The 13,881-nt window shown below is 40.9% G+C and overlaps 1 protein-coding gene across 1 annotated transcript in view; it reads left to right on the plus strand.

Annotated features, from left to right (window-relative positions):
* The first annotated feature begins 8,513 nt into the window (after window positions 1-8,513).
* The window catches only part of UBE2W (ubiquitin conjugating enzyme E2 W), a 122,213-nt gene continuing 116,845 nt past the window's right edge, over window positions 8,514-13,881 (plus strand). Inside the window, 1 exon segment of the mRNA XM_042783102.1 lies at window positions 8,514-8,615. Within this exon segment, the coding sequence (XP_042639036.1) occupies window positions 8,514-8,615 (102 nt within the window).

A 13,881-nucleotide genomic window follows, 5' to 3' on the forward strand; every position in this document is an offset into this window, starting at 1 on the left:
TCACCAGCCACTCCTCGGAAGGAAGGTTGGGCAATCCTACTTCTGTAGTGATACTGCCTCGGAAACCCAAGGAGGGGTTGCTATGAGTCAGGGCTGACTCGATGGCACATAACAACAACAACGACATTGCAAGCTTTTAGGACCCTAGGCACTACATAATGATCCAGGAGATAGAATGGAAGCACTAAACATGTAATTTGGCCAATTATCTGGGATGTCCCATGAAAAGAAGACCTTAAACCTCTAAACTATGGAAGCAGATCTCATGAGGTGTTTGCTTGTATGGAAGGAGACTCAGCAGCTACTAAGCTGATTTTTGTTCTTACTGTAATTTTGTTGTTTTTGCAAATACGTGAATTTTTATTCTTTTCAATGGGTGCCTGGAATTTGAAATCTGGAAGAAATCTTAAAGGTTATGCTGTCTGACTTGGTCATTTTATTGATAAGGAAGTAAACTAAGAAAGATTAAGAATCTTGCCCAATCTTGCTAATGACAAAGCTTGGACTAGAATATAAGCCTTGGATTTCTAGTTTGGTGCCTGTCCCGATAAAAAAGCTGTGCACTACTGAACTGCCTCCATTTCTCTGGTGAGGTCAGCTATGAGAAGACTAAGAACAAACTAGTCTGTGGAGACACAAACTCAAGCACGGATTTGTTAACTCTACATCTTCATGCTCCAGCAACCATACCTTCACTGGACTGCCCCTGACTCTCCAGTCAAGCAAATCACCCAAATTCAATCATTCATAAAGAACACTGCATTGTCAATACTGCAGCATGTACCCGTGGTTCCTTTGCAGGTCCTTTAATGTTACTAGTCTGTTTGGTTTCCCACAATTCTTCCTCTTTGGTGCCATAGAGTCCAGCTGCTAATATAGTCCAATATAGTCCTCTATGCCTCATGCTTTGCCTTTACCCTAGAAGGGAAGTCCACAGGCAAATACACAAATTGTGTATGCCCTGATATTTTCCTTCCAGGGAGATGGAGGTGAGGGCAGAGTGGGAGATGAGAGAGAATCACGTCCGTGCAAACTCTTCTCTTCCCCTGAAGTTAGTGAGGAAGTCTGATGCTGTGCCAGTTTTGCAAATCCTCCCTGGAGATTAATTATATATCCCTACCCCATCTGATCTCTAAATTCAGGTGGGATATATAATCAAGGTCATATTTTGGCTCTCGTGGACTTGTTTTACTTTTCTTCAGCTTCAACATGAACTTGCATATGAGCAATTGATAATCTGTTCCACAATCAGCTTCTGGCCTTGTTCTGACTGATGTTATTGGCTTCTCCATTGCTTTTTTTCCACAGCTAGAGTCAATTTTATTCCTGTGTATCCCATCTGGCAAGGTCCACATATATAGCTACCATTTGTGTTTTTGAAAAAAGGTATTTGAAATGAATAAGTCGTTGCTCTTGCAAAATTTTGTCATGCAATCTCTCATGTCATTTCTATCAACAAGGTCATATTTTCCAACTACCAGTGATTCTTCTTTGTTTCCAACTTTCACATCCCAATCACTAGTAATCATCAGTACATCTTGATTGCATGTTTGGTCAATTTCAGCCTGCAGAAGCTGGTTAAAATTTTCAATTTCTTCATCTTTGGCATTAGTGGTTGGTGTGTAAATTTGAATAGTAATAGTATTAACTGATCTTCCTTGTAGGCATATGGATATTATCCTATCACTGACAGCATTATATTTTAGGATAGATCTTGAAACATTCTTTGTGGCAAGGAATGTGACACCATTCCTCTTCAATCTGTCATTCCTGACATAGTAGATTGTCTGACTCAAAATGGCCAAGACAAGTCCATTTCAGCACACTGATGCTTGATGCCTTCCATTTCATTTGTGAGAACTTCTAATTTTTCTAGATTCATACTTTATACATTCCTGTGCCAATTGTTACTGGATGTTTCCAGCTATTTCTTCCCATTTTGAGTTGTGCCCCATCAGTAAATGAAGGTCCCAAAAGCTTTACTCCATCCATGTCATTAAGGTTGATGGTACTTTGAGGAGGCAGCGCTTCCCCAGTCGTATTTTGAGTGCCTTCCGACCAGGGGCCCATCTTCTGATATCAGACAGTGTTTTAGCAATGTTCATAAACTTTTCCAGTAATACATCAGACCGTTTCACTGCTGTTTGTAAGGTTTTCACTGGCCAATACTTTGAGAAGTGGATGGCTCCTTACTTCTTCTGAGTTTCTCTTAGTCTGGAAGCTCCACTGAAACCTGTCTACCATGGGTGGCTCTGCTGGTATTTGAAATACTGATGGCATAGCCTCCAGCCTCATAGCAACATGGAAGCCACCATAGTATGACAAATTTGACAGATGAGTGGTGGTTGGATGCAATGAACACCAATGACCAAAAACTAGACAAAATGTGGGATGACATCAAGAACATCATACATGAAGAAAGCAAATAGTCATTAAGAAGACAGGAAGAAAGAAAAGACCAAAATGAATGTCAGAAGAGACTCTGAAACTTGCTTTTGAATGGAGAGCTAAAGTGAATGGAAGAAATGATGTGATAAAAGAGCTCAACAGAAGATTTCAAAGGGCAGCTAAGAAGACAAAGTAAAGTATTACAATGAAATGTGCAAAGACCTGGAGTTAGAAAATCAAAAGGGAAGAACATGCTCTGTATTATCAACCTGAAAGAACTGAAGAAAATGTTCAATCCTCAAGTTGCAATATTGAAGGATTTTATGGGCAAAACATTGAATGATTCAGGAAGCATCAAAAGAAGAGGGAAGGAATATACAGAATCACTGTACCAAAAAAACTTGGTCGATCTTCATCTATTTCAAGAGGTATATGATCAAGAACCGATGAAAAAAGTCCAAGCTGCACTGAAAGAAATGATGAAACACAAGCCTCCAGGAAATAACAGTATACCCACTGAGATGTTTCAACAAACTGATGGAGCACTGGAGATGCTTACTCACCTATGCCAAGAAATTTGGAAGAATCTACCTGGCCAACTGACTGGAAGAGATCCACATTTGTGTCCATCCCAAAGGAAGGTGATCCAACAGAATGTGGGGGTTATTGAACAATGTCACATTTTTTAAGATAATTCAAAAATAGTTATAGGAGTATATTGACAGTAACTTCCAGAAATTTAAGCTGGACTCAGAAGAGGACACAGAACAAGAGATATCATTGCTGATGTCAGATGGATCTTGGCTGAAAGTGAAGAATCCCAGAAAGATGTTTACTTGTGTATTAGTGAGTATGGAAAGGCATCTGACTGTGTGGATCATAACAAATTATGGATACCATTACAAAGAATGAGAATTCCAGAACATTTCATTGTGCTCATGAGGAACCTGTACATAGACCAAGAGGCCGTCGTTCAAGCAGAACAAGGGGATATTGCATGGTTTAAAGTCAGGAAGGGAGTGCATCAGGGTTGTATCCTTTCACCATACTTACTCAATCTGTTTGCTGAGCAAGTACTCTGAGAAGCTGGACTATATGAAGAACACGGCAACAGGTTTGGAGGAAGACTCATTAACAACCTGCGATATGCATATCTTTGCATGCTGAAAGTGATGATGACTTGAAGCACTTACTGATGAAGAGCAAAGACTAGTCTTCAGTATGGATTAACCTCAACATAAAGAAAACAAAAATCCTCATAATTGGACCAATAAGCAATATCATGATAAATGGAAAAGACTGAAGTTGCCAGGGATTGCATTTTACTTGCATCTACAATCAACACCCATGCTTCAGCAGTTAAGAAATCAGATGCATTGCACAAGGCAAATCTCCTGCAAAAGACCTCTTTAAAGTGTAAAGAAGCAAAGATGTCACTATGAAGACTAAGGTGCACCTAACCCAAGCTATGGTATTTTCAGTCACCTCATATGCATGTGAAAGCTGGACAATGAATAAGAAAGACTGAAGAAGAATTGATGCCTTTGAATTATGGTGTTGGTGAAGAACAGTGAAAACACCATGAACTGTTAGAAGAATGAACAAAATCTGTCCTGGAAGAAGTGCAGCTAAATTCTCCTTGGAATAGAGAACAGCCACGGTTCGTATCACCTACTTTGGTCATGTGATAAGACAGGACCACTCCCTGGGGAAGGACATCATGCTTGGTAAAGTAGAGGGTCAGCAAAAAAGTGGAAGACCCTCAACAAGGTAGACTGACATAGTGGCTGCAATGATGGGCTCAAGTATAGTAAGGATTATGAGGATGGTGCATGATTGGACAGTGTTTCATCCTGTTGTACACAGGGTTGCTATGAGTAGGAGTCAGCTTGACTAACAACTAACAACAACCCCATTGGAAAGTACTCTTTTAGGTGCTATGTGTATCAGGATTTTTCTATTACATATTAATGAAAGAATAAAGAATACGGGTAATTTTGAGCTAGTTATTATTTCCTAGGAGTCCCTGCGTGTCAGAAGTGGTTAAGTGCTTGACTGGTAACCAAAAGGTTGGTGGTTTGACTCTATCCAGAAGTACCTAGGAAGAAAGACCTAGTAATCCACTTCCAAAAGATCACAGCCACTGAAAACCCTATAGAGAACAGTTCTACTTTTGACACATGAGGTCACCATGAGTCAGAATTGACTTGATTCCAACTGGTTTACCAAGGATATGACGGGCACTAACTTTTCCCCTCATGAATATCCTTCTAACACATACGAAACCCAAGGGGTCAGATGTTGTTTCTACTGTGAGGAGTGTCAGAGTTCCTATAAACTCTTTTCTTTATTACTACTTATCATGACAGGTTGTTAGTGCTTATGATGCCATAATGCTTTGTTTGTGGTGTCATCTGATGCCACCTTTATGTTTAGGAAGAAACAGCTTTTAAACACTGTGAACCTCAGGTTGCAACATTTGATTATCTGGAGCAATATTCTGTGATAATAGGGATGAAAATTTCTAAAATAAAATATACTTGGAAAATTTTTCTATAAGCTTTCTTTTCATTGAGATATGTGGGTTTTAGTAACTGGGTTGGCACCTGATATACTTCTGGATGATTCCATAGTTGCTAAGAGCATCTTTTTGGGGGAGGAATATTCTTTTTTTTTAAATTGTGATTTGGGTGAAAATTTACAGAGCAAATTCACTTTCCATGTAGCAGTTCACACACAGTTTCTCATGACATCGACTACAATTTACCCCAATGCAACAGCTCCCCTCCCACTTCCTCCAGATAATTATCTCTTCCCTGTGTCCATCCCTCCATGCACTCCTGCCCCCTGAGCTGTCTCCCTGTGCATAAACAACCCTTTTTCTCCCATGATTGTTCTCTCCAAGGAGTCTATCTACCTCAGGTAAATGTTCAACTCCTATGCCTGTCTTTTGTTTGTCTGGAAGCCACAGGTATGCATTCAATTCCAGACCTGAAGGGCAGCTAGGGGCCATAGTCTCAGTGGTTCCATCAGGAAAAGCATTTTTAAGGACACATCATTTTGTATAATAAATGGAAAACCAGCCCATTTCTGGCAATAGAGTGGCCTAGGGTGAAGGAAGTGTGTTTAATATACTACACAATAATTGTTGTATTTTAAATATCTTTCCCTTTATGAACACATTGGACATTGGAGAAATTCCCAGGGAACCTAATAAGCCATCTTAAGAGTAGGAAGAATGGCATTGTACAATGCTCTATATACATTTTTTTGAGCCTTTTATTGTGCTTTAGGTGAAAGTTTACACAGCAAGTCAGTTTGCCATTCAAGCGTTCTGTGACATTAGCTGCAATCAGCACTCTTCCCACCCTCCTTTCCATCCCTCCAGTTTCCCTGCCCCTCCTTGCCTTCTCATCTTTGCTCTTCGGCAAATGTTGCCCTTTTAGTCTCTTACAGTTGATTGTTCTAAGAAGCACATTCCTCACAGCTGTTATTGTGTATTTTATAGGCCAGTTTATTATTTGGTTGAGAGGTGGCCTCTGGGAGTGGCTTCAGTTCCAAGTTAGAAGGGTGACTTAGGGCAATAGTTTCAGGGGTTCCTCCAGTCTTCATCAGACCAGTAAGTGTGGTCTTTTTTTTTTTTTAAATGAATTTGAATTTTATTCTACATTTTTCACTTATTCTAACTGGGACCTTCTATTGTGTCCTGGTCAGAGCAGTTGGTAGTGGTAGTTGGGCACCATCTAGTTCTTCTGGTCTCAGGCTAGAAGAAGCTGTTTCCTTGAGTCTTTTTAATTTTTTCCCACTCTCCTTTGCTGTAGGTGTTCTGGTGGTGTAGTGCCTAAGGCATTTGACTGCTAACCAGAAGGCTGGCCAGTCCTCCGAAAGAAGGTTGGACAATCTACTTCCGTAGTAATACTGCCTTGGAAACCCAAGGAGGGGTCGCTATGAGTCAGATCCGATTTGACAGCAGTGAGTTTTTTTTTTTTTTGGCAGGAAGAGACCAATAGTTGTACCTTACAGCTGTTCACAAGCTTTTAAGACCCCAGACACTACTCACCAAACTAGGATATAGAACATTATCTTTATGATCTATGTTATGCCAATTGATCTAAAAGTCCCCTTAGACTAGGGTCCTTAGCTTTTAAAGACCACAAAGTTCAGTCCCACAAAATGGTTGGTTGTGTCTAAGAAATTTTCATAACTGTGGCTCTTATGTGCTCTATTGTATATATGAGTATACATGTAGCACATACAAATATGTATGTAGAAATATCCACAATTATACCTATATATGCACGTGGATGTAGCCCATATGACCTTCTACGCTATTTAGCAAAATATCTATTTATGTATTCACTGATACATTATTATTTGTTATTACTGTTGTTGCATGATTGTATGTTATAGTATTGACCTTACCAATAACAAACCAAACTTACTGCCATCGAGTCAATTCCGATTCACAGCAACCTCTATTGGGTTTCCAAGGCTGTTAATCTTTACAGAAGCAGACTGCCTCATTTTTCCTCCAAGGAGTGGCTGGTAAGTTTAAACCACAGACCTTTCGGTTAGCAGCCAAAAGCCTTCACCACTACACCACCAGAGCTCCTTAATATTTACCATAGTTGGTTTTTATTCTTGCATACCATTCAGTGTGTTCCTTTGACTTGGTCACCTTGTGCTCACTTCCCCCATATTGTATACTGCCTTTCCCTTCACCAGATTTAACATGAGTCTATTGTCTAGTTAGGAGCTCTGGTAACATAGTGCCTAAGGCACTTGACTGCTAACCAGAAGGCTGGAGGTTCAAACCCACCAGCCACTCCTCAGAAGGAAGGTTGGGCAATCCTACTTCTGTAGTGATACTGCCTTGGAAACCCAAGGAGGGGTCGCTATGAGTCTGGTCGACTCCACGGCAAATAACAACAATTGTCTAGTTTTTCCCTTCCCATCTTTTCCCCTCCCATCCCTGGTAACCATCATAGAATGTTTCTTTCTTGTATAAACCTATTCTTGACTTTTTATAATAATGGTCTCATACAGTATTTGTCTTTTTGTACTTAATTTACTTCACTCAGCATAATGTCCTCCAGTGCTCTTATATATTTAAATCTTATCTTAACTGAAATTTCTAAAAAGAAACCCAAGTCAATAAAATGACAGATGTTAAGCTTTCATTCTGGTAAAGTCAAAACCTTGTACTCAGTATATCAGCCAACTTAATTTTTTAGAGCAAGAACATGAGGTGTAAGCCTTTGGCTTCCATTTTCCTCTTAAAAAAAAATCCATGACATTTTCAGTTTTGGAATAGCTCTTCAAAAAGTGGCTTCTGATAAATGTTGGCAGAACTGGTGTATTCCTTGAATAAATTCTGTATGCTCAACTTTCCTTACCCAACATTTTCTAGGTTGGATGACCATAAAGCTGGCTACCTCAATATAGGCTGAAGGCTGGACCCCCAGAAGGTATTAAGTGCACATAATACAACAAAATACTGGTAAAGTTAAAACATCACGCCTAGCACCAATCTCTGGGCAATCTTAGATTTCCCTAACAACCATAACTATTACTGATACACGTGAACTGAGGTCATGGGGGGTAATGGAGTGGAAATACTTCAAAATGTTTCTCCCCTTTCTGGCAAGTTTCGTCTTTATAAATCCAAATACCCTTGTTTGTAAAATATCAAAATGCTGTCTGCTCTCAGATCTCATCCCGTTGTAGAAGGAAACATGGGTCTCTCCATTTAGGAATGAGACGTCCTGGTCGGCGAAGACCAAAAAGCAGCCCTATGGTAAATTCTATCTGGCCCAATGTTATGAAGAAGAGTAGTTGACAAACGTAACGAAACAGAAAGAAATCCAAAGATAAGTACATCACCAGGACTTCGTGGTAGAGATGGTAAAAACCGACAAACTTAGCCTGGTCAGAACCGGAGCCACGTTTCCCCAGCTTCTATATAGTGCTCTCGGAACGGGTAAGCTCCAAGAGGACGCCAGCAAGGGAGTCGTGATCGTCTGTACCTACCGCACTATTCACCGCACCAGCCCTTCCCCCAGCGCTCCAGCCAATCCCTTCGCGCTGTTTCCTTCCCATCGGAGGCTCCACCCCCCGCGCCGGAGATGCTACGCCCCCACGGCGTGACGTAATCACGACAGCTCCTCCTCTTGCGTCTTTGGCCTCACCGGCCAAGGGGGGATGGTTCCATCATGGCGTCAATGCAGGTGAGAGGAGTTTGCTGGAGCTGGGCGGGCAAGGAAGCTGCCGAAAGGGTGCTTGCTTCGGGTGGAGACGGCGTGGGGTGTTTGGGGTTGTCCGGACGGGCTCGGGAGCGGTCCTAGTGGTCGGTCTTTTCCCAGTTTCAGGGCGTCGGGGAGGGGTGAGTGGCGGCGAGGGGAAGGGCGGGTGAGGGGGGGAGTTTCAGTCGGTCGAAGCGGACACCAGCCGGCCGGGAAGTTGGGGGATAAAGAAGGGTTAGAGGAGGGAAGGTCGAAGTTTGGCCTTGGCTTCGTAACAGTGGTTTCGGAATCGCTTCCCCTCACACGTACGGCCTAAGCCGGTCGCCGGCCAGCGCTGTGGATGCCTTTCTTTCCGTGGTCCCCAGCCGGCAGAAACAGCTGCTCTCACTCTTGTTGCCCGTGAGGTAGCGGCCCTGAGAGGGGCTGAGTGTGGGGAAAGTGGAAAGACATTGCCTGAGAAGGCAGCTGACTGTAGAATGCTCTTCGTGGCCTTTGCTCAGGCCTCCCACGCCCAGCTTCGCTGACTGCTTCGGCACCTTCGCTCTCCTCCCTTTGACTCTTATCCTTTGCCCCTTGGGTACCTTCTCCTAGGAATCTCGGCACTTCACGGACATTCCCGCTATCCGCCCACTTTCTCATCCCCAGCAGCAAGCTGCCCCTAGTCTATTGACATTATTTGCCGCCTAATTTGCGATCTTCCCGGGAGCCGAGAACTACTAGCCCCTCAGACCTCCCTGGAGAGCTCGCCCTCTAAGAATATTTTTCCTCTGGTGCCCCACCCTTGCGGTCGCGGTGAGGCTACAGCCCTTTGCCCTTTTTCTCCAGGCCTTTTGTGGAACCTTAGTTTGGTGGGAGGAGTTTGTAACCTTTGTCATATATACCTGACTTGTCAGTGCGTGGTTTCTTGGCTTTCCAGCGTAATTCTCACCACCCCCTTTTTCTTCCCCCCCCCAAATCCAAGGAAGAGTTTGGTTTTTCAGGCAAAGATGGCAACCACATGTAGTTTGTACAGAGATTGACTCTGCTTTATCTGTAGCTTGCCATTCACAGATGAAGACTAGCGGTATGGATATATAGGAAGCAAAGGTAGAAGTTGCATTAGAAACGTCAACTGAATGCCCTTTGGAGTTTTAAAAGCATCCCCTTAAGTGAAGAAATAGACCACGTTTTTCTTGGAAGATATTTTGTTTTTGTATGTACAAGAAAAGGAAGTCTCCCTATACCCCTTCAGTTTTTTCCCCTCCTCTTCTAGGCAAGCGCGGTGTTTTTCCTTTATCTCTTTTCTGCATCTTCTTCCTCTTTTGTGCACATCATTCCTTTGCTCCACATTTACTTTGTGTTTCTACCTTGTCCTTTTCAATCTGTTTTATACAATAGTCCCTTTACCTTTGCTTCTCTCTGTGGACTTTCTTTCTGAACAGAAAAATTGTTTGTAACATTTCTTTTTGAAAAGATGTCACGAAACAGTGGAGGCAAAAAACAAGAACAATTTCAGGAAACATTACCCAGTCTCCCCAAGAGACGTTAGAGAAGTTTCATCATTTGGGGACAAAAAAGGAACTGCGGAACACTTTCAAATTGAACCGTAGATGACCAATTTAAGATTATTATTAAGATTAAAACGTGTTTTAAGGGTCAAAATTAAGGTTAAAATCCACAACACTTGTGGGACTATTTGACAAGGGAGCATAATGGTTCAGGGATAGTAATCTGGGTAGATTTAAATTTCAATTATCTGGAAAAGGCAGGTTTCAGTTGTCAAGGGAAAAACTTGAGTTGGTAAAGAACTTGATGTTGGTAATCTTAAATTTTGCGGGACTATTTAAGCAGTAAAGAGGCTTAGTGGTGTAGTGGTTAAGCACTCGGCTGCTAACTGTGCATCAAATCCACCAGCCATTTGAGAAAGATGTGGCAGTCCGCTTCCGTAAAGATTATATCCTTTTGAGATTAAACTCTTTGGGATAGTTCTATTCTGTCCTATAAGGTCACTATGAGTCAGAATTGACTTGAAGGGTGACAGGTTGGGGTTTGGGGTTTTTTTTTTTTTTTTTGGTATGTGAGCAACGGACAAAAATACTTGACAGTGCTATATTGCATTTTTTTGTGTCATAGTTAACTACTTCACTGTCTTACCATCTTTTGTTTATTCCTTTGTGTCTTTGTAATTAGAGAAATGGAAAACTGATACTTCTATTTTAATAAAATACAACTACGTCTTTTATTTTTGCTTGTATTTTTTAAATATCTGGTACGTATTTTCTGGTAGAATCTTAAAAAATATTCTAATGTAAATAGATCATACTTTTTGAAACCACTTACTGTCTGTATGTTGGGTGAACAAAATTTTTGTTGATGGAGTTAATAGCAAAGTTTAAACCTTTCAAAACACCTAAATTATACACAAAGCAATAACTAAATCATTAAATTTGTTCATTCATGGAGCAGTTATTTTTTGAGGGCCAACTATGTGTTCCCAGCACTCATAGAAGATGGTGGGGATCCAGCAGTGAGCAAAACCAGAAAACCAAACTCAATGCCATTGAGTCAATTCTAACTCATAGTGATTCTGTAGGACAGAGTAGAACTGCCTCAATGGGTATTCAAGGCTGTAAATCTTTACTGAAGATTGCCTCATCTGTCTCTGGCGGTCTGGCTGGTGGATTTGAACTGCTGCCTTTTGATTAGCAGCCCAGTGCTTTTACCAGAGTGCCATCAGGGTTCTTGCAGTGAACAAAAGCAGACAAGATAGCTGCCCTTGTGGATAAAAGTGTAGCTGGGGGAGACAGGCAATGACAAATTTAAGTTAGTTGTGTATTAAATTAAAAGGTGGCGTAGTGCCGAAGGCATTTGACTGCTAACCAAAAGGCCGGCAGTTCAAACCCACCAGCTACTCCTTGGAAAGAAGGTTGGGCAATCTACTTTCGTAGTGATGTTGTTGTTGTTGTTATTTGCCGTCGAGTCAGCCCCGACTCATAGCGATCCCTCCTTGGGTTTCCGAGGCAGTATCACTATGGAAGTAGGATTGCCCAACCTTCGTAGTGATACTGCTTCTGAAACCCAAGGAGGGGTTGCTGTGAGGTAGATGCGACTCAACGGCAGTGAGTTTGGTTTTTAAGTGCTATGGAGAAAAAGAGTAGATGGAGATTTGGAAGTAGATATTTTTGGGATTTCAGGTAGGTTGTTTAGGAAAAGGTATACTGTAACAGTGTTGCTCTAAGCATGTCCTTATTTAAAAAATTTTTAGTAGATTTTATTATTTTTACCCACAGCAGGATGTACTGGTGTTGAAGAGGAGGTTATTTAATCTGTAAGAGGAACTGCATTTTAAAAACATGCATATTACACAAATGTGACATGTAACGTGCAATTTGATTACTTGCATTGATAAAGATGAAAAGATAAATGAGTCTTTAGGAGCAATGTACTAAAAATTAAGGATAGACTTTGAATTTCTCATTGGAGAGTATGTATTTTAAAGAAGAGGTTGTGACTACTTTTATTGTACTTTATCAGTTGTTCCCAACTTTTTTTTCAGGTCATGGCATACATAAAAATAAGTTTTCAATGGCACACTGAGATGAATGAGGTTGGAAGCTGGAAACCCCTGCCCAGTCTCTCTGGTTTTTTTTTTTTTTTTTTTTTTAAAAAAAACCCATCAGGGTTTGAACCAAACCCAACACAAACCTACTGCATTTAAGTCGATTCTGACTTACAGCGACTCTCTGGTAGCATAGGGCCTAAGACACTTGCCTGCTCACCAGATGCCTGGCGGTTCAAACCCACCAGCCACTCCTCGGAAGGAAGGTTGGGCAATCCTACTTCCGTAGTGATACTGCCTCGGAAACCCAAGGAGGGGTCGCTATGAGTCGCGGCCGACTCGACGGCAAACAACAACAACAATAGAACAGAGTAGGACCGCCACATGTGGTTTCAAAGGCTGTAAATCTTTAAGGAAGTGGACTGCCACGTCATTCTCCCTTGGAGTTCTTCCTTGGGGCGGCTGGTGGTTTTGAACTGCCAGCCTTTTTGGTTAGCAGCACAGGGCTCTGGGGACCTAGGGAATCAATATTCAGTTATGTTGAGAGGTTCTGTACTGCATATTACTAGAGTTGTACTTCATTATGCAGTTTAGTGTCGTGGTTTTCAAATTTATGTGATCCCATTGAGACTTCCATCTGTTTCTTTTATTTTTCCTCTGTTTCTTCCTGAGAACAAAGTCATCATGAATCATCAAGTAAGATTATGGTTAGATTATGTTTTAAGAAACCATTCTTAAACACTCATGGTGACAGAGTTGTCAGAAATTAGACTAAAGAAATGGATCTACATTTAATTTTGGTAACTCAAGAAATCTTAAATGGAAAATTGTTTGTAGCACCTTTTTAGTATTAACATTTCAGGTACTCTGATTATTTGGTACAACTTTTCTAGCCTCAAACTGTAAAAGCATTATTTTATTAAAGTAAACGCCCTGTGATTCTAAGCATTTCTTAAAATGTAGCAATGTTAGAATATCTGTTTTAGCTAAACTGTAAAATTGTGTTATGCATACTTAACGTGCCCTCCTGGATATATTTTCTTCTGACTTTAGAATTTAATTGTTAAATTCAGAGTTATATTGTAAGTTTTTCAGTATACCTGGCATATTTTTCTGATTTGACCATTTAGATTTATTAATTTTAGCTATAGAATATTTCCTTTAGATTGCCCTCAGATTTATAGTTGTTAGTTGTCATTGAGTTGATCCCTTATATCTTAAAATTTTAGTAAGCCAATGCGTAATAGCTGATGTTTGTCAACTCTGAAAACTGATTTAATTGAGAGAAACAGTTAATGGTTAAACGAGTTAACTTTTTTACGAATTTTCTTCATTTTCATTCTCTCTCTTATCTAGCTGGTCTTAGGCTATTGATTGTTGATATTGCTAGATGGAAGGAGATTGAGATTTAGGAACAAGAGATGACGTGTGAGTGTTGCTTATTATTTTCAGATGAGTTGGAAATAATTAGTTATTTTGAATTATTCGCAATTCTGCATTGCTCTTTACTCAAGTAATTGGCGGTAGTGATTGACAGGTAGAATATGCGCTCTTACTAACATTAGTATTATAGTAGTCAGGTTACCTTGATGATTAGATACCATATACCCATTTGTTGGGGAGCTCTGGTAGCATAGTGGCTAAGGCACTTGACTGCTAACCAGAAGGCTGGCTGTTCAAACCCACCAGCCACTCCTCGGAAGGAAGGTTGGG

Source organism: Orycteropus afer, unplaced genomic scaffold, assembly GCF_000298275.1.
Source record: "Orycteropus afer afer isolate SDZICR_OR568_19922 unplaced genomic scaffold, OryAfe1.0 scaffold00662, whole genome shotgun sequence".
NCBI lineage: Eukaryota > Metazoa > Chordata > Mammalia > Tubulidentata > Orycteropodidae > Orycteropus > Orycteropus afer.